Source organism: Nerophis lumbriciformis, linkage group LG01 (assembly GCF_033978685.3).
Source record: "Nerophis lumbriciformis linkage group LG01, RoL_Nlum_v2.1, whole genome shotgun sequence".
Taxonomy (NCBI): Eukaryota; Metazoa; Chordata; class Actinopteri; order Syngnathiformes; family Syngnathidae; genus Nerophis; species Nerophis lumbriciformis.
Genome location: NC_084548.2, coordinates 7997501 through 8020236, shown reverse-complemented (window position 1 = coordinate 8020236; position 22736 = coordinate 7997501). Strand labels below are relative to the sequence as shown.

Genomic DNA, 22736 nt, shown 5'->3' with positions numbered 1-22736 from the left:
GGAAGCTACGCCCCCTCCAGCTCCATGCGGACCTAAAAGACGTCAGGTGCGCAACACCACGTAAATCGTTGGCCAACCAAAAAGTAACCCCAGTACGCTATAGCCAACATTCACCAGGAGATGGCAACAGACAAACATAGATAACTCTATTACATTATTCCCCTTTTAGAAATGTATAGAAGTTACTCAAAATAAATAAACAACCCAACCAAAAAATGCAGCAGCTCAATTAAAAAACTGTACTTAAGCCACATTCTTTTTTTTTTTTTTTAGTACTGAACTCTTAACCCTCATTTGTAAACAATAACATGCTTATTATACAAACAGTATTTGTACATCTTTAACACAGATTTTTATACTGTCTTCAGAGATTCCGTTTTTTTGGTGGTACTCGAAACCTTTCTGGATACCTGCGAAAGGGTGTTCAGCATGGTTAGAAAAATAGTGACAGAGAATAGAACAAGGATGGACAATTCAAGCCTTAACTCAACAATGAGTAGATGAGTGTTATGTGTGTGTATATGTGTAAATAAATGAACACTGAAATTCAAGTATTTATTTTATTTATATATATATATATATATAATAAAATAAATATATATACAGCTAGAATTCACTGAAAGTCAAGTATTTCTTATATATATATATATATATATATATATATATATATATATATGTATGAAATACTTGACTTGGTGAATTCTAGCTGTAAATATACTCCTCCCCTCTTAGCCCCGCCCCCAACCACGCCCCCGCCCCACCCCGACCACGCCCCCCACCCCCCACCTCCCGAAATCGGAGGTCTCAAGGTTGGCAAGTATGCTTGTTGGTGGGAGGGTGGGTGTGGTGGTTTGGGTTTCAAGGGAAGGGGTGTGGAGAATTTACCGACTTTAAAATTGTACTGTTTCGACTTGCACTCTTTTCTGTCTATTTGAAAATGTCAATAAAAAGAGTTGGATTAAAAAAAAAAGCCCCCAGACCCATTAAAAAGTCTTGAAGAAAGTCTTTCCAAATAGAGTAGAAGGTCTTCTAGCGGTAAATGCAATGCTTTGGCTGATATTGGGTCGAGTGTAAGAGTCATTGTCATGTAACTTAATTCCTCTAAACTCCTTGTGTTGGCTCAGGCACAGAATCCCTATCATAACGCTTCATTGTTGGAGCAGAGTGGGCTGCACCGCATCACCTTGGGAGCTTCCACCATCTCCTCTGTCAGCTCTGCCAGGTATAAAAGCACATTCATACTTGCATGTAAAGAAACTGCATAAGCCAGGGGTGTCCAAACTTTTTCCACTAAGGGCCGCACACGGAAAATCTAAAGCATGCGGGGGCCATTTTGATATTTTTCATTTTCTAACCATAACAAAATATATACCGTATTTTTCGGACTATAAGTCGCAGTTTTTTTCATAGTTTAACCGGGCTCCAGTGCGACTTATATATGTTTTTTTCCTTCTTTATTATGCATTTTCGGCAGGTGCGACTTATACTCCGAAAAATGCGGTCGATTTTTTTTTACCTTCCGGGTTCCCGGGGACCATAAAGGGTCTCAGTTATTAAAATGTAAAAAAATAAGTCAAATTATTATGTTTTAAATGTATTTAACGCTTACAGTCTCTATATCAACTTCAGGTTGATATAAAGTAATAAAAAAAAGGTTTTATGTCTTTTCTGTCAAAGACAACTTTGTTTTTTTCAAGTAAAACTGAAATATGCGGTATTTAGTAATTAGGGACCTAAAAGATCAATAATGCAGGACACCATTGATTTTAATTCTTTAATATTTTTGAGTACCGTATTTTTCGGACTATAAGTCGCAGTTTTTTTCATAGTTTGGCCAGGCTCCAGTGCAACTTATATATGTTTTTTTCCTTCTTTATTATGCATTTTTGGCAGGTGCGACTTATACTCCGAAAAATACGGTAGATTTTTCTTTTACCTTTAGGGTTCCCGGGGACCATAAAGGGTCTCAGTTATTAAAATGTAAAAAATAAGTCAAATTATTATGTTTTAAATTTATTTAACACTTACAGTCTCTATATCAACTCCAGGTTGATATAAAGTAATAAAAAAAAAGGTTTTACGCTTTTCTGTCAAAGACAACTTTGTTTTTTTAAAGTAAAACTGAAATATGCGGTATTTAGTAATTAGGGACCTAAAAGATCAATAATGCAGGACACCATTGATTTTAATTCTTTAATATTTTTGAGTACCGTATTTTTCAGACTATAAGTCGCAGTTTTTTTCATAGTTTGGCCAGGCTCCAGTGCAACTTATATATGTTTTTTTCCTTCTTTATTATGCATTTTCGGCATGTGCGACTTATACTCCGGTGCGACTTATACTCCGAAAAATACGGTAGATTTTTTTTTACCTTTCGGGTTCCCGGGGACCATAAAGGGTCTCAGTTATTAAAATGTAAAAAATAAGTCAAATTATTATGTTTTAAATTTATTTAACGCTTACAGTCTCTATATCAACTTCAGGTTGATATAAAGTAATAAAAAAAGGTTTTATGTCTTTTCTGTCAAAGACAACTTTGTTTTTTTAAAGTAAAACTGAAATATGCGGTATTTAGTAATTAGGGACCTAAAAGATCAATAATGCAGGACACCATTGATTTTAATTCTTTAATATTTTTGAGTACCGTATTTTTCGGACTATAAGTCGCAGTTTTTTTCATAGTTTGGCCGGGCTCCAGTGCAACTTATATATGTTTTTTTCCTTCTTTATTATGCATTTTCGGCAGGTGCGACTTATACTCCGAAAAATACGGTAGATTTTTTTTTACCTTTAGGGTTCCCGGGGAACATAGAGGGTCTCAGTTATTAAAATGTAAAAAATAAGTCAAATTATTATGTTTTAAATTTATTTAACACTTACAGTCTCTATATCAACTTCAGGTTGATATAAAGTAATAAAAAAAAGGTTTTATGTATTTTCTGTCAAAACTTTGTTTTTTTTTAATAAAACTGAAATATGCGGTATTTAGTAATTAGGGACCTAAAAGATCAATAATGCAGGACACCATTGATTTTAATTCTTTAATATTTTTGAGTACCGTATTTTTCGGACTATAAGTCGCAGTTTTTTTCATAGTTTGGCCAGGCTCCAGTGCGACTTATATATGTTTTTTTCCTTCTTTATTATGCATTTTCGGCAGGTGCGACTTATACTCCGGTGCGACTTATACTCCGAAAAATACGGTAGATTTTTTTTTTACCTTTAGGGTTCCCGGGGACCATAAAGGGTCTCAGTTATTAAAATGTAAAAAATAAGTCAAATTATTATGTTTTAAATTTATTTAACGCTTACAGTCTCTATATCAACTCCAGGTTGATATAAAGTAATAAAAAAAAGGTTTTATGTCTTTTCTGTCAAAGACAACTTTGTTTTTTTAAAGTAAAACTGAAATATGCGGTATTTAGTAATTAGGGACCTAAAAGATCAATAATGCAGGACACCATTGATTTTAATTCTTTAATATTTTTGAGTACCGTATTTTTCGGACTATAAGTCGCAGTTTTTTTCATAGTTTGGCCAGGCTCCAGTGCGACTTATATATGTTTTTTTCCTTCTTTATTATGCATTTTCGGCAGGTGCGACTTATACTCCGGTGCGACTTATACTCCGAAAAATACGGTAGATTTTTTTTTTACCTTTAAGGTTCCCGGGGACCATAAAGGGTCTCAGTTATTAAAATGTAAAAAATAAGTCAAATTATTATGTTTTAAATTTATTTAACGCTTACAGTCTCTATATCAACTCCAGGTTGATATAAAGTAATAAAAAAAAGGTTTTATGTCTTTTCTGTCAAAGACAACTTTGTTTTTTTAAAGTAAAACTGAAATATGCGGTATTTAGTAATTAGGGACCTAAAAGATCAATAATGCAGGACACCATTGATTTTAATTCTTTAATATTTTTGAGTACCGTATTTTTTGGACTATAAGTCACAGTTTTTTTCATAGTTTGGCCAGGCTCCAGTGCAACTTATATATGTTTTTTTCCTTCTTTATTATGCATTTTCGGCAGGTGCGACTTATACTCCGGTGCGACTTATACTCCGAAAAATACGGTAGATTTTTTTTTACCTTTAGGGTTCCCGGGGACCATAGAGGGTCTCAGTTATTAAAATGTAAAAAATAAGTCAAATTATTATGTTTTAAATTTATTTAACACTTACAGTCTCTATATCAACTTCAGGTTGATATAAAGTAATAAAAAAAAGGTTTTATGTATTTTCTGTCAAAGACAACTTAGTTTTTTTAAAGTAAAACTGAAATATGCGGTATTTAGTAATTAGGGACCTAAAAGATCAATAATGCAGGACACCATTGATTTTAATTCTTTAATATTTTTGAGTACCGTATTTTTCGGACTATAAGTCACAGTTTTTTTCATAGTTTGGCCAGGCTCCAGTGCAACTTACATATGTTTTTTTTCCTTCTTTATTATGCATTTTCGGCAGGTGCGACTTATACTCCGGTGCGACTTATACTCCGAAAAATACGGTAGATTTTTTTTTTACCTTTAGGGTTCCCGGGGACCATAAAGGGTCTCAGTTATTAAAATGTAAAAAACAAGTCAAATTATTATGTTTTAAATTTATTTAACGCTTACAGTCTCTATATCAACTTCAGGTTGATATAAAGTAATAAAAAAAAGGTTTTATGTCTTTTCTGTCAAAGACAACTTTGTTTTTTTAAAGTAAAACTGAAATATGCGGTATTTAGTAATTAGGGACCTAAAAGATCAATAATGCAGGACACCATTGATTTTAATTCTTTAATATTTTTGAGTACCGTATTTTTCGGACTATAAGTCGCAGTTTTTTTCATAGTTTGGCCAGGCTCCAGTGCAACTTATATATGTTTTTTTCCTTCTTTATTATGCATTTTTGGCAGGTGCGACTTATACTCCGAAAAATACGGTAGATTTTTTTTTTACCTTTAGGGTTCCCGGGGACCATAAAGGGTCTCAGTTATTAAAATGTAAAAAATAAGTCAAATTATTATGTTTTAAATTTATTTAACACTTACAGTCTCTATATCAACTCCAGGTTGATATAAAGTAATAAAAAAAAAGGTTTTACGCTTTTCTGTCAAAGACAACTTTGTTTTTTTAAAGTAAAACTAAAATATGCGGTATTTAGTAATTAGGGACCTAAAAGATCAATAATGCAGGACACCATTGATTTTAATTCTTTAATATTTTTGAGTACCGTATTTTTCAGACTATAAGTCGCAGTTTTTTTCATAGTTTGGCCAGGCTCCAGTGCAACTTATATATGTTTTTTTCCTTCTTTATTATGCATTTTTGGCAGGTGCGACTTATACTCCGGTGCGACTTATACTCTGAAAAATACGGTAGATTTTTTTTTTACCTTTATGGTTCCCGGAGACTATAAAGGGTCTCAGTTATTAAAATGTAAAAAAATAAGTCAAATTATTATGTTTTAAATGTATTTAACGCTTACAGTCTCTATATCAACTTCAGGTTGATATAAAGTAATAAAAAAAAGGTTTTATGTCTTTTCTGTCAAAGACAACTTTGTTTTTTTAAAGTAAAACTGAAATTTGCGGTATTTAGTAATTAGGGACCTAAAAGATCAATAATGCAGGACACCATTGATTTTAATTCTTTAATATTTTTGAGTACCGTATTTTTCGGACTATAAGTCGCAGTTTTTTTCATAGTTTGGCCGGGCTCCAGTGCAACTTATATATGTTTTTTTTCCTTCTTTATTATGCATTTTCGGCAGGTGCGACTTATACTCCGGTGCGACTTACACTCCGAAAAATACGGTAATCACAGTGAAGTTAAATAAAATCCCACTAAATATATTTGGGAACCAAAAGGTCCCCCACTCATAAAGTGATACATTTTTATTAGTTTTTGTTTTACTTTCAACACTTAAGTTACAAGATCAACGTCAGAGACGTCCCACTGGGGTGAGTTTTTCCTTGCCCTTATGTGGGATATACCGAGGATGTCGTTGTGGCTTGTGCAGCCCTTTGAGACACTTGTGATTTAGGGCTATATAAATAAACATTGATTGATTGATTGATTGATTGATATATCTTTCGATTTTACATTTGAACTATTATTTTGTTTGTTTTATGCTCTTTTGTCAAAGAAAACATTGATGTATTTATATGGCAACCACACAATGTATGCAATATTTTCCACATAAAACATTTTAAAGTGAAATATTTGAAGTAATTGGAGCCCTGAATAGGTCAATAATTCAATATAACATAGATTATTTTTTTATTTTTTTTGAGCAATGGCAAAAACAGAAAAATAAAGATAGACACAAGAAAAAAACAGCCAGCATGACAGCTTTGTGTCAACATTGAAACTTTATCTAGTTAGATTTCACCTCATTCCACTTTTTTTAATCCATCCATCCATTTTCTACCGCTTGTCCCTTTTGGGGTCGCGGAGGGTGCTGGAGCCTATCTCAGCTGCATTCGGGCGGATGGCAGGGTACTCACAAGTAGGGATGTCCTGATCCAGGTTTTTGCACTTCCGATCCGATACCGATGTTGTTTTTGCACTTCCGATCCGATACCGATACTGACCGATACTGGCCTATCCGAGCATGTATTAAAGTTTAAAGTTATTTAGCCTACTTAGTTGTCAGAATCATGTTGAAAAGGGTTTTAATACTCTTGATAACAACTAGCCAGCTGAATTAGGGGAGTTTGAATAATACACAATGGTTGGTAACAAGAAACTGACCTGTTTATTCAAGGATAAACACAAAATAGACAAAATTATACATGACAAACAGAAATGGCATCATTGAAACTAGGGCTGGGCGATATGGCCTTTTTTTAATATTGCGATATTTTAAGGCCATATTGCGATACACAATATATATCTCGATATTTTGCCTTAGCCTTGAATGAACACTTGATGCATATAATCACAGCAGTATGATGATTCTATGTGTTTTGATTGATTGATTGAGACTTTTATTAGTAGGTTGCACAGTGAAGTACATATTCCGTACAATTGACCACTAAATGGTAACACCCCAATAAGTTTTTCAACTTGTTTAAGTCGGGGTCCACTTAAATTGATTCATGATACAGATATATACTATCAGATATATACGATCATCATAATACAGTCATCACACAAGATAATCACATTGAATTCTTTACATTATTTATAATCCAGGGTGTGGAGGGGGGCGCCGGATGTAAGTGTCAAAAAGACAGCCAAAAGAGTTTGATATGAGAATAAATCTAAAGTTAAAATATAGGGTAGAAATGCACCCATTTGCAGGAAATGTAGTCTTGATTTTCAAAATTTTCTTTCAAGGCTTCCATGTCTACATTAAAACATTCTTCTTCATACTGCATTAATATATGCTACTTTTAAACTTTCATGCAGAGAAGGAAATCACAACTAAAAAAATCACTAATTTTTTCATACGGTGTTGATGCGGAAATTTTTGCCTCGGCATTTTGATGGTGTGGGCGTGTGGCACCGAATGGAGATAAGCGTCTCGACAGACGTTACAATATTTGAACAATGATGACGAAAACTGTTTTCTCTGTCGTGTCCGTGTGTCGAAAATTGTTATGCACTTATTTTTTTATTTGATTTTGTGCGTGGCATATAATTGCTATGCGCAGAAGACGCTTGAGCAGTGCGCAATTGCACAGGCGCGCACCTTAGAGCAGTGGTCCCCAACCACCGGGCCACGGACCGGCCGATTGATACAGGGCCGCACAAGAAAAAAAAAAAAAATTATATTTTTTTATTTTATTTTATTTTTTAAATTAAATCAACATAAAAACACAATATATACACTATATATCAATGTATATCAATACAGTCTGCAGGGATACAGTCTGTAAGCACACATTATAGTATTTCTTTATTAAAAAAAAAAAATAAAATAAAATAAACTGGATCTGGATCGGCATTTTCCCATGCCTTGCCGATACGCATTTTTTGGCAAATATCGGCGGCCGATCCGATCCAAATATCGGATCGGGACATCCCTACTCACAAGTCGACACCTCATCACAGGGCCACTTTTTTTTAATGTTTTCTTTTTTTCTTTTTGCAATAGCATTTCCAGAATGTGTGGCGGGCCGTTAAACAATTAGCTGCGGGCCGCAAATGGCCCCCGGGCCACACTTTGGACATCCCTGGCGTAAACTCAATGAATAAATCCAACAAAGTGATGCAAAATCCTCATTCAGGAGGAACTGCGTGTCGTTAGATTTAGGACAGGAGGAAGTGACTGCTGCCATTAAAAAGCCTGTTGTTGATTTAGTGGGTCAGTGGGGTAACGATGAAATAGCGTACGATGCATGTAGAGCAACACTAATGTTCTTTCTTTTTGTAGCTCAGTGCTTGTTTGTACGAGGCATGCTATATTTGAGTGGATGTCCTCTATTAGTCTGCATGAGCGAACCCACTGTGTCTACTTACTGTATGCCGTTATAGTCACTCTTGTCCTTGCTTGCTTTCTTAGAGAAAATCTCTTAGCTCGGCAAACTCTGGAGCAAAGCATTGTTCAAACCGGAGCGACGGACCTGGATGTGGCCATGTTTCACAGAGATGGAGGTAAACACTTATGTAAGCGCTATTTTGATCAAATACATACGTTTCGCATCAATATTTACAGCAAAACTCCAAATTGATTTGTCGATTGTGTCTCACAAGGCGAGGATTCCGATTCTGACTCGGACCTCTCCATGGACGAGGAGCGCAGTCTCTCCATCCCGTCGTCTGAGAGCGAGGACAACGTCCGTCTACGAGGTCGCATCCAGCGGCGTTTCAAACGCTCCAATCACGGCGAGCGCCTGCTCACTGAGCCCGCCCACAATGGTACCAAAGGTAGTTGACTGCGCCAGTCGTCTTCAAACATCAATTTTTATACATGCTGTAATGTCATAGGAACATTCATTATAAATGGAAATATTTACAGTATTTTGGTCATTTTAAGAATCCCCGGAACTGTCTTTCCTGGGCCAATTAATTTCACAGAGCATACACTGCAAAAACTGAAATCTAAGTAAGATGAAATATCTCAAATAAGGGTGATATTTACTTATTTTCTGTCTGATAAGACAATTCTTCTCACTAAGCAGATTTTATGTTAGAGTGTTTTACTTGTTTTAAGGGTTTTGGTCCTAAATGATCTCAGTAAGATATTACAGCTTGTTGCTGAGATTTGATGACCTATATTGAGTAAAACATGCTTGAAAGTAGAATATCAAGTGTTGCAAAGCTGTGTCATCAACACTCACAAGTATAAAACTACTTTTTTAAAGTAATAATTTCTTACTTCAAGCATGAAAAAAAACCATCATGATTTTGACACGATTGTGTCTCATAATTAAAACAGATGACAGCCAAATGAACTTTGCTGTTTTATTTTCAATGAAACAATAGAAAATATGTACTCATATAGTAGTACAGTTGGCACAGTACAGTAAACTGACAGTTAATATTGAAACATTTAACATTTCTAACAATTTTGAACAGAAATAGTTCATGCACATTCAGATAAATTCTTCAAAATGACAATTAAAAAAAATGTGGCCGGGGGCCGGGCTGTATATATGCGCACTAATTGACTGAAAGAGCACGCACTTGGCGTGATGATGTCATGTTATCGATGGAAAAATGCATTTTTAGACCATATGATTTGCCTGAGCGGCTAGGAGACCCCGAGAGTAACAAGTAGTTGCCTTGTTGCCTTTCCATTAAGAACAATAAATTAGTTTTTAGTATAGGTTTGCTGGTTTCAAGAAATGTAATGCCGAGCGCATATCATTATGTCAAGATAATGGCACTAGCATTTACTTCATTTAAGAATATTTTCAACATATTGAGCAAAAAGGTATTTTTTTTCTACCAAGAAAAGTGCACTTGTTATTAGTGAGAATATACTTATTTTAAGGTATTTTTGGGTTCATTGAGGTTAGCTAATTTTACTTGTTTTGGAAAGTCTTGACAAGCCAAATTTTCTTGTTTTATTGGCAGATAATTTTGCTTAGTTCAAATAAAATACCCCTAATTTTTAATTTTTTTTTTCTTGTTTTTGAACACTGACTTTTTGCAGTGTAGCAAGTGACGCTAATTCCGCCATCAACAACAACTACTACTACGAGCGAAACCATTTACACGCAAACCCTGCGAAGACCCAAGTCTGCTCGTTCCATCTCAGGAACCGGGATGCAAACCGACCTCTTAACATCAAATGGTCTGGAACACCACTTGATAACTGTACCAACCATGTCTACCTTGGGGTAAACCCTGGACCGCACCCTCTCCTTCAAGGAACACATCAAAAACACCAAATTGAAAGTCAGCTCCCGAAACAACATCTTAGGGAAACTGACAAATTTCTAATGGGGAGCCACAGCACACACACTAAGGTCGCAGTTTACCTGACACATGAAACGTGCCGAATTGTGGCTCGCACTATCCACTTTAGCCGCCAGATGGCAGTAGGTTATTGAATTTCTCAAAATGCATTTTATGGCAGTTTCAACTTTGACCACTGTGTCAGTTGCTATGTAGAGTGGTGCTTTCCATCATTTTCAGCAGACTGCATTGCAAAATGATTCACCCACCCTCTTCCTCTCACTGGAAATCCACCCAAGAATGGGGCCATAGGAATCCCTTCCCGACTGCAAGCTTGTTTATCTACCAAAGTGGTTTAGGTTCTCGTATTTATCTGTACATCGCCGGTATATTTACTCTCTATACCCAAAAGGTATGCACATAAAATGAGCAAGATAGGGAAGAAGGCACCAGGAAATGCAAAAAAAAAAAAAAACTTGGAAAGAATACAAAAAAAGATCAAATCAATCCCATGCATAATTCATGTGCTGTATATGTATTTACACAACAGGCTGTGCCAACATGCATATGTTGTACAGAAGTATGCCAAAGGTTCACCAGTGAGAAGAGAAAAAAGGGAAGACCCAAGAACAATCAATGCATTCCATCAAATGGATCAATTGTAAGCCTAATAGGCCATCTGGGTGCTGTGGACCAAAGCTTTCAGCTGTTTAGTTAAAAGGAGGATAAGAGCCAAGACAGTAAGAGACTTTCAATCAATGTATCAATAGGGACCACAATATCATTATAAGGTCGTTATCTTTTAAAAGAAGCTATTTCGTTCAGCTTGGTGAAGCATTATGGCCCTCACTGAGTTAAAGGAAGCAATAAGAAAACATTAAAACATACATTACCGTATATACGTTAGGTCAGGAAAAAACACGGAGGCTATTTCATCCCTACAAGCCTGCTCTTCAGAGGAGTTTATTTTTTATAATAAGAGCAGGGAAACCTGCGAAACAGGCTTGTAGGGATGAAATAGCCTCTGTGTTTTTCCCTGACCTAACGTATATTCCGCTCTACCCCGGTAGTGAGCACCGTATAACGGATAAGCCTCAGTAACCTCGACTACATTACTGTATATGTGACAACAAAACATTACATTAAATATGCCGCAATTCGTTCTTAACTACTTTATTGTGTTTTTAAATCATAACAGTGCTTTGATGTTATTGGCTGGGAAAATGTATTGTTAAAATTTAGATGGATGGATGGATGGATGGATGGATGGATGGATGATGGATGGATGGATGGATGGATGGATGGATGGATGGATGGATGGATGGATAGATGGATAGATGGATAGATAGGTCTTTATTGTCATTGCACAAGTACAACGAAACTTTGTTTTCAGCACAAACCCGTTCAAGATGAGACAAACAAACAGTGTACAGGGTTACAGAACAGGAACGCTGATGGGTCGCCACAAGGCGCCCCGTAAAAGATGGGGAAAAAGGTAAAACGCTGGGGAAGGATGAGTAAAAAAATACAATCTAGACTGGGCTCCTAAGGGGGCCCAGTCTGGAGTGGGAAAAAACCTCCATAGCAAAGCAAAAATACATGTTACAACGTACATCTCGAGATATCTAGCAACAGAGGGAAGGGAGTGCGGGGTCATGGTGGTGGCCGCAGCTCTCAGGCGCTGACCATCCTTTCATCACCCCTATGGGATTTGCGTCGAGGGCGTTGGGTTGGGGGGGTGGGGTGTGTATGTGTTGCGTATATACATTATATCCTTATTTTTCCCCCTCTGTTATTTAGCAGCATCATTTCATTTACCGTTCCTATAGCACAGAATGGAAATTAAATTAATCTGTTTCAGAGTCAAACTGTTGCCGACATTAACTTACAGGCTCGTTTTGAGTGATATTTGAACATTTCGAATTGCCAGGTTGATGACAGTGAATACAGCGGAGTTTGAAGTCTACATTTTTCTGTTGTTGTCAACATTTCATTTCATTTCATTTTTATTTATCTCCTTCATTGATGTGCATCTTTGATCGATAGACAATTATACCTCAATTATTCAATTATACATTTACACACCAATGCCTGAGAAGGAGCAGGATGAAGAAAAATCTTATATTTTCCTGCCCCCTTCAACATAATACGTAGTCTTACTAAATAATATCATATAAACCAACAATTACATCCAAATATAACGAAAACAAACAAAAAAAACACACAAAAAAACACAAGTGCAAAACTTCATGAAGTACAAACCGAACAAAAACAAAAACAAAAGAAGTAATATACACCTCGCGGGATGATACAAAACAAATACAACATGTTGTTGGTGTTGTATTGAGTACCATTTGAACCCATACTGTTGATATACTGCAGTACAGTGATTCTCAAACTGTGGTACACGAACCACGAGTTGTACGCCAAATAATGACTTCATTGGTTAAATATTTAAACACAGTCTTACTGTTCAAACTGTGTGTAATGGCCAAAAATATTAAATTCTTCTGCCTTGTTTTTAATGAATACTTATGCCTATTACGTGACTATATTTTAATGTTGGTCAAGTTGCCAACCTTGAGACCTCTGAATTCGGGAGATGGGGGGGAGTATATTTATAGCTAGAATTGACTGAAATTCAAGTATTTCTTTTATATATATATATATATATATATATATATATATATATATATATATATATATGTATATATATATATATAAATAAAATAAATACTTGACTTTCAGTGAATTCTAGCTATATATATATATATATATATATATATATATATATATATATATATATATATATATACATATAAAATAAATACTTGACAGGCAGCATACCCCTTCCCCTTCGAGCTGTCCTGGATGAACTGAAATAATTTTTTCCAATCATTTTGGAACTTGCAAGCGTACTTCTTCTTCTTACTCGTCGTCGCCATGTCTCTTCTTCGTTCTTCTGCTTCGTCTCTGTTATGTTTTTGGACATTACTACTTGCTGAAGTTTTGAAGCAATGCATGATGGGAATCCGGATGTTGTGTGTCAAGTGCATTAACGTGCCGGCTGGAATAAACACACGCTGAGAAATAGCTCCGTGCCTGAATACTTTATGGGTTATGCATTATTATATATTTGTAGATAAACCTATGGATAACGGAGACATATATAATAGTCTCCTTTTCAGGTGAGAGAGGACGCTAAAGGCAGTGCCTTTAAGGCACGCCCCCAATATTGTTGTCCGGGTGGAAATTGGGAGAAATTCGGGAGAATGGTTGCCCCGGGAGATTTTCGGGAGGGGCACTGAAATTCGGGAGTCTCCTGGGAAAATCGGGAGGGTTGGCAAGTATGTAGTACAGTGATTCTCAAACTGTGGCACACGTACCACGAGTTGTATGCCAAAGATTTACTTCATTGGTTAAATATTTAAACACAGTCTTACTGTTCAAACTGTGTGTAATGTTACAGTGGCCAGTGCCTTGTTTTTAATGAATACCGCATTTTTCGGAGTATAAGTCGCACCAGAGTATAAGTCGCACCTGCCGAAAATGCATAATAAAGAAGGAACAAAACATATATAAGTCGCACTGGAGTATAAGTCGCATTTTTTGGGTAAATTTATTTGATAAAACCCAACAGCAAGAATAGACATTTGAAAGGCAATTTAAAATAAATAAAGAATAGTGAACAACAAGCTGAATAAGTGTACGTTATATGAGGCATAAATAACCAACTGGTATGTTAACGTAACATATTATGGTAAGAGTCATTCAAATAACTATAACATATAGAACATGCTATACGTTTACCAAACAATCTGTCACTCCTAATCACTAAATCCCATGAAATCTTATACGTCTAGTCTCTTACGTGAATGAGTTAAATAATATTATTTGATATTTTACAGTAATGTGTTAATAATTTCACACATAAGTCGCTCCTGAGTATAAGTCGCACCCCCGGCCAAACTATGAAAAAAACTGCGACTTATAGTCCAAAAAATACGGTACATAGGCCTACTACGTTAGTATATTTTAATGTTGGTCATGGTACTTTGAGAGCCATGTATTTTCTGAGGTGGACTCAGTGAACAAAGTTTGAGAACCTCTGCTGTGGCACATTGCATCTACCGTATTTTTCCGACTATAAGTCGCAGTTTTTTTCATAGTTTGGCCGGGGGTGCGACTTATACTCAGGAGCGACTTATGTGTGAAATTATTAACACATTAGCGTAAAATATCAAATAATATCATTCAGCTCATTCACGTAAGAGACTAGACGTATAAGATTTCATGGGATTTAGCGATTAGGAGTGACAGATTGTTTGGTAAACGTATAGCATGTTCTATATGTTATAGTTATTTGAATGACTCTTACCATAATATGTTACGTTAACATACCAGTTGGTTATTTATGCCTCATATAACGTACACTTATTCAGCCTGTTGTTCACTATTCTTTATTTATTTTAAATTGCCTTTCAAATGTCTATTCTTGGTGTTGGCTTTTAGCAAATAAATTTCCCCCAAAAATACGACAGTGCGACTTACTGTATTTCCTTGAATTGCCGCTGGGTATATAGTATGCGCCTGCCTAGAATTACCGCCGGGTCAAACTCGTTTCGCAAAATAATTAGCGCATGCTTAGCATTACCGCCGGCTCAGGAATAACGCCGGGTCAAACTCGTTTCGCAAAATATTATTTTTATTAGCGCATGTCTAGAATTTCCGCCGGGTCAAACTTGTTTCGCAAAATAATTACCACATGCCTAAAATTTCCGCCGGGTCAAACTCGTCACGTCACGAGTGACACTTCACCTGTCATCATTTTCAAAATGGAGGAGGCTGATTTCAATCATTTAAAATCGCATAAAGGGAAGAAGATAAAGAGCTATTCAGTAGGATTTAAGGTCCAAGCTAATGAATATGCTAAAAAGAACAGTAAGCAGCTATGTTTTATTAATATACCGTAGCTGCGTGTGTCAAATATGAGTCATTAAATGACTCCCGCCTCCTGGTGGTAGAGGGCGCTATAGTGATCCTTCTTGCGACTATTCGGCTGCAGAAGAAGTGACAACAAGCAGCAACAGTTAGCAGCGATCGTTTATTTTTCCTCTTGCTTGCACTTTTAACATGGAGGATTACATAACTAAAATAAAAAAGTTTTCTAAACTGGACTTTCAATCGAAGCAGGAGGTAATACTTAAAGGAAGATCTCCATCGAGACAGAGAGATTTTTAAAACTGAAGAAAGATAAGGAAGACTTCTATAAACAAGTTATCGATGCTTTTGTTCAGAAGGAGCTGCGCATGGACTTTATTTATAAGTAAAGGTAAGACCATAATAACCATTTTTTTAATTAAATGTGCTTTTCATGATGGTATCCTTACATCACACTCAAATTAATAAGCGCAGGCCTAAATTTACCACATGCCTTTGGTAAGCGCCGGAGTGAGAAGAGGTTTTAAATTAATTACCGCTCAAGGAAATACAGTATATGTTTTTTTCCTTCTTTATTATGCATTTTCGGCCGGTGCGACTTATACTCCAGTGCGACTTATATGTTTTTTTTCCTTCTTTATTATGCATTTTCGGCCGGTGCGACTTATACTCCGGAGCGACTTATACTCAGAAAAAATACGGTAACTTTACTATATTTACGATTATTAAAATTATGCATCTGATATTTTCATTATCATATTATTTCATATTTAACCAAATAAAAAAAAACATGAATACAAATATACTGTATAAAAATCTACTGTATTTATCAATTTCTAGTTTTTGTATGTAATTATCTATTCATGTACTGTGTGCGTACTTTACCTTAAATGTGGTACATTTCCCCCTAAAAATACGACAGTGTGACTTATACATGTTTTTTTCCTTCTTTATTATGCATTTTCGGCCGGTGCGACTTATACTCCGGAGCGACTTATACTCAGAAAAAATACGGTAACTTTAGTATATTTACGATTATTAAAATTATGCATCTGATATTTTTATTATCATATTATTTCATATTTAACCAAATTAAAAAAAACATGAATATAAATATACTATATAAAAATCTACTGTATTTATCAATTTCTAGTTTTCGTATGTAATTATCTATTCATGTACTGTGTGCGTACTTTACCTTAAATGTGGTACATTTCCCCCCAAAAATACGACAGTGCGACTTATATATGTTTTTTTCCTTCTTTATTATGCATTTTCGGCCGGTGCGACTTATACTCCGAAAAAATACGGTAACTTTAGTATATTTACGATTATCAAAATTATGCATCTGATATTTTTATTATCATATTATTTCATATTTAACCAAATAAAAAAAAAAACATGAATATAAATATACTGTATAAAAATCTACCGTATTTATCAATTTCTAGTTTTCGTATGTAATTATCTATTCATGTACTGTGTGCATACTTTACCTTAAATGTGGTAAATTTCCCCCAAAAAATACGACAGTGCAACTTATATATGTTTTTTTCCTTCTTTATTATGCATTTTTGGCCGGTGCGACTTATACTCCGGAGCGACTTGTACTCCAAAAAAATACGGTAACTTTACTATATTTACGATTATTAAAATTATGCATCTGATATTTTTATTATCATATTATTTCATATTTAACCAAATAAAAAAAAAATATGACTACAAATATACTGTATAAAAATCTACTGTATTTATAAATTTCTAGTTTTCGTATGTAATTATCTATTCATGTACTGTGTGCATACTTTACCTTAAATGTGGTACATTTCCCCCTAAAAATACGACAGTGCGACTTATATATGTTTTTTTCCTTCTTTATTATGCATGTTCAGCCGGTGCGACTTATACTCCGGGGCGACTTATACTCCGAAAAAATACGGTAACTTTAGTATATTTACGATTATTAAAATTATGCATCTGATATTTTTATTATCATATTATTTCATATTTAACCAAATTAAAAAAAAACATGAATATAAATATACTGTATAAAAATCTACTGTATTTATCAATTTCTAGTTTTCGTATGTAATTATCTATTCATGTACTGTGTGCATACTTTACTTTAAATGTGGTACATTTCCCCCCAAAAATACGACAGTGCGACTTATACATGTTTTTTTCTTTCTCTATTATGCGTTTTCGGCCGGTGCGACTTATACTCCGGGGCGACTTATACTCAGAAAAAATACGGTAACTTTAGTATATTTACAATTATTAAAATTATGCATCTGATATTTTTATTATCATATTATTTCATATTTAACCAAATAAAAAAAAACATGAATATAAATATACTGTATAAAAATCTACTGTATTTATCAATTTCTAGTTTTCGTATGTAATTATATATTCATGTACTGTGTGCATACTTTACCTTAAATGTGGTACATTTCTCCCCAAAACTACGACAGTGCGACTTCTACATGATTTTTTCCTTCTTTATTATGCATTTTCTGCCGGTGCGACTTATACTCCGAAAAATACGGTACTCTTTGCATTACTGGTACTATCTCCTTCTGTGGCGGCATCCCAAAAAAGTCAAAAGAATTACCGGCAGCAAAACAAACTTATGAGGTTAATTCTTAAGTGCTAACTGAGCCGAAAATATGTGTGACTTAATCTACAAGTCGACTTTACCTCGGATTTTCCCGCGTCGTCTCGCTGACAGTGTGATGGATTGGTTGTTTGTGCTGTGTGACAGATCTGGACGGCAACGACCTTCTGTCTTACTGGCCCGCCCTGGAGGAGTGTGAGAAACACACCCTCCAAAAGTGGGGCTCGGAGCGCCCCCTGGGGGGCGACTACAGCAAGGACGCGGCAAACAACAACCAAGCAGACGGAGCGCTCACGAGCGGGGACGAGAGCGGCCTCACGCAGCCGCACAGGCACCGCAAGGGTGAGCCAGGCAGCCTGTACAGTACATACTGTATTGTGTACACTCATAATCACTCAATGGATGATCTCATCCATCCGTCCGTCCCTCTCGGGGTCGCGTTTTTGGCTGGAGCCTTTATTATTTTTTCGTCGAAAAACATGACTGAGGTTTATTTTTAAAGCCTGGATTACGCTTCTGTGTAGTCCTACTGTACACCGCTCCCTTCTACGCCGTCTTCATTCATCAAAAGAGATGTCGGAGACGCTTTACTGAACCAAAAAGTTGCTTTATTACAAGCGAGCCTCATTATACAGGACTGCAGTTCCTGGAGGAGGTCAGGTCAAGAAAATTGGGCACTCCTAATTTGGAGAAGCCAACCCATCAGTTTTATAATCCTCCTTCCTGTCTCTGTGTGTGTGTGTGTGTGTGTGTGTGTGTGTGTGTGTGTGTGTGTGTGTGTGTGTGTGTGTGTGAGTGTGAGTGTGTGTGCTAAGTCAGGAGAGCACATCCTGACCATAAAAGGAGATGTTCGTGTGTAAGTGTCTGAAAAAACAACTGCTTTAAGTAGAGATGTCCGATAATATCGGACTGCCGATATTATCGGCCGATAATAGCTTTAAAATGTAATATCGGAAACTATCGGTATCAGTTTCAAAAAGTAAAATGTATGACTTTTTAAAACGCCGCTGTTTAACGGACGTAGGGAGAAGTACAGAGCGCCAATAGACCTTAAAGGCACTGCCTTTGCGTGCTGGCGTGGTCACATAATATCTACGGCTTTTCACACACACAAGTGAATGCACCACATACTTGGTCAACAGCCATACAGGTCACACTGAGGGTGGCCGTATAAACAACTTTAACACTGTTACAAACATGCGCCATACTGTGAACCCACACCAAACAAGAATGACAAACACATTTCAGGAGAACATCCGCACCGTAACACAACATAAACACAACAGAACAAATACCCAGAACCCCTTGCAGTATACACCCCCCTCCATCTCCCGAATTCGGAGGTCTCAAGGTTGGCAAGTATGCTATAGTATACTCTGGACTGAAGCCGTGTGCCTTCATTTTTTTTGTAGCTGTTGTTTTGAGGCATTTAAAAAACAAAAAATTAAATAATGCACTTTGTGAAAGTCAAAGTATAGTATTTCCCATAGTTGTAGTGGGTATCAGGGTTATCTCAGTGAGAGCATGTCCCGAATTCCAAGCTGCTGTTTTGAGGCATGTTAAAACAAATAATGCACTTTGTGACTTCAATAATAAATATGGCAGTGCCATGGTGGCACTTTTTTCCATAACTGGAGTTGAAGTTCTCTTATTTTGGAAAACCTTGTTTTTGATTGATTGATTGAAACTTGTATTAGTAGATTGCACAGTACAGTACAACTGACCACTAAATGGTAACACCCGAATAAGTTTTTCAACTTGTTTAAGTCCACGTTAATCAATTCATGGTAAAGTTACATTGTTTAATGCATCCAGCGTGGCATCACAACAAAATTAGGCATAATAATGTGTTAATTCCACGACTGTATATATCGGTATCGGTTGATATCGGAATCGGTAATTAAGAGTTGGACAATATCGGAATATCGGATAATCGGCAAAAAAGCCATTATCGGACATCTCTAGCTTTAAATCATAACTTAAATGTTGGCGTTGATCTAGACAGATAGTCTCTTCTCAAGGATAGGTCTATCACTTTTGCATTCTGAAGTCAGAATTAGGGCTTCTTACTACAAACCCCGTTTCCATATGAGTTGGGAAATTGTGTTAGATGTAAAAATAAACGGAATACAATGATTTGCAAATCAGTTTCAACCCATATTCAGTTGAATATGCTACAAAGACAACATATTTGATGTTCAAACTCATAAACATTTATTTTTTTTTGCAAATAATCATTAACTTTAGAATTTGATGCCAGCAACACGTGACAAAGAAGTTGGGAAAGGTGGCAATAAATACTGATAAAGTTGAGGAATGCTCATCAAACACTTATTTGGAACATCCCACAGGTGAACAGGCAAATTGGGAACAGGTGGGTGCCATGATTGGGTATAAAAGTAGATTCCATGAAATGCTCAGTCATTCACAAACAAGGATGGGGCGAGGGTCACCACTTTGTCAACAAATGCGTGAGCAAATTGTTGAACAGTTTAAGAAAAACCTTTCTCAACCAGCCATTGCAAGGAATTTAGGGATTTCACCATCTACGGTCTGTAATATCATCAAAGGGTTCAGAGAATCTGGAGAAATCACTGCACGTAAGCAGCTAAGCCCGTGACCTTCGACCCCTCAGGCTGTACTGCATCAACAAGCGACATCAGTGTGTAAAGGATATCACTACATGGGCTCAGGAACACTTCAGAAACCCACTGTCAGTAACTACAGTTGGTCGCTACATCTGTAAGTGCAAGTTAAAACTCTCCTATGCAAGGCGAAAACCGTTTATCAACAACACCCAGAAACGCCGTCGGCTTCGCTGGGCCTGAGCTCATCTAAGATGGACTGATACAAAGTGGAAAAGTGTTCTGTGGTCTGACGAGTGCACATTTCAAATTGTTTTTGGAAACTGTGGACGTCGTGTCCTCCGGACCAAAGAGGAAAAGAACCATCCGGATTGTTATAGGCGCAAAGTTGAAAAGGCAGCATCTGTGATGGTATGGGGGTGTATTAGTGCCCAAGACATGGGTAACTTACACATCTGTGAAGGCGCCATTAATGCTGAAAGGTACATACAGGTTTTGGAGCAACATATGTTGCCATCCAAGCAACGTTACCATGGACGCCCCTGCTTATTTCAGCAAGACAATGCCAAGCCACGTGTTACATCAACGTGGCTTCATAGTAAAAGAGTGCGGGTACTAGACTGGCCTGCCTGTAGCCCAGACCTGTCTCCCATTGAAAATGTGTGGCGCAATATGAAGCCTAAAATAGCACAACGGAGACCCCCGGATAGTTGAACAACTTAAGCTGTACATCAAGCAAGAATGGGAAAGAATTCCACCTGAGAAGCTTCAAAAATGTGTCTCCTCAGTTCCCAAACGTTTACTGAGTGTTGTTAAAAGGAAAGGTGATGTAACACAGTGGTGAACATGCCCTTTCCCAACTACTTTGGCACGTGTTGCAGCCATGAAATTCTAGGTTAATTATTATTTGCAAAAAAAAATAAAGTTTGAGTTTGAACATCAAATATGTTGTCTTTGTAGCATATTCAACTGAATATGGGTTGAAAATGATTTGCAAATCATTGTATTCCGTTTATATTTACATCTAACACAATTTCCCAACTCATATGGAAACGGCGGTTGTACTTTTAGACCCATGTAGTGAGAGTGAGGTAGCTTACATCAAAACTACCAGCTACAAAGAGGAAAAAATGGATTGCGAATCCTGGCCAAAAAAAAATACGGAGAAAATACAAAGACCTGGATGAATGAGAACATCCATACATACGGAGAAAATCCATGATGATTGGTTGGTTTTGTTTGACGAGTCACAATTAACTAAGGTTAGGGCAATCACATCCTTGCCGTTCCGTGTTGCTGCAAAGTGAGGTTCGATTTTTTTTTGGAGTGCATGTTAACCCTACGCAAGAGGGTTTGGAGGGAGAGGAGAGAGCCGGTGTATTTTACGCTGCGGGGTGTCTGCTCTAAACGAGTCATATGCACACAGGGAGTCATCCAGCCATCCATTTTCTACCGCTTGTCATAATAATGTGTATAAAAAAAGTAAAAAAAGAAGTGGGACAAATCACGCACTTGGTGGCTCGTGTTGCTGCAACGAGGAGTTAGATAGTTTGTGTGTTGCATAGTAAACTCAACATAGAACCACAATCCAAGCATTAAAAGAGGGTTTTTGTTTTTATCGAAGGCCAGATTGTATTATGGCAGTCTTCAAAGGGCCGCTTGTAACAGTAAATATATGTAAATATTAGAGATGTCCGATAATGACTTTTTTGCTGATTTCCGATATTCCGATATTGTCCAACTCTTAATTACCGATTCCGATATCAACCGATACCGATGTATACAGTCGTGGAATTAACACATTATTGTGCCTAATTTTGTTGTGATGCCCCGCTGGATGCATTAAACAATGTAACACACACACACACACACACACACACACACAGTTGAATGCATGGCTGAGTACAGAGGAGCCAGGTGAAGAAACACTATCACATGAGCCGTCTGCACCAGACCACGGCCACCAGGACGCTGACATAGAGCGCCCCCACAGCCATGGGCGATATAATGTTTGATGCAGATGGTTCCCTGCGAGGAACGCTGGAAAGTATAAATCATAAAATAGTAAGAACCATGAGTAAGAATGAAGGATAAGATCTGAGTGAAGATAAAAAAAATACATAAGTACAGTAAGTAAGTATATAAAAGATAAATAGAACTAGATAACATCTGGCATATTTAATAAGAAATGAGAAGGAAAGTATGAATGCCTTCAATAAAATGAATAAATATTGGGTAAAAGCCAAATCAAA

The 22736-nt window shown here is 36.5% G+C and overlaps 1 protein-coding gene across 2 annotated transcripts in view; it reads left to right on the top strand.

Moving 5' to 3' along the window:
- celsr3 (cadherin, EGF LAG seven-pass G-type receptor 3) overlaps nucleotides 1-22736 on the top strand; it is a 283146-nt gene that overhangs the window by 255936 nt on the left and 4474 nt on the right. The window contains exons 36-39 of one of the 2 annotated variants that reach the window (XM_061974323.1): nucleotides 1125-1222; nucleotides 8501-8592; nucleotides 8692-8865; nucleotides 18047-18241. In XM_061974323.1, coding sequence (XP_061830307.1) covers nucleotides 1125-1222; nucleotides 8501-8592; nucleotides 8692-8865; nucleotides 18047-18241 — 559 coding nt within the window. Of the gene's footprint in view, nucleotides 1-1124; nucleotides 1223-8500; nucleotides 8605-8691; nucleotides 8866-18046; nucleotides 18242-22736 lie in introns of both variants that reach the window. The other variant, XM_061974314.1, reaches the window with a different exon arrangement.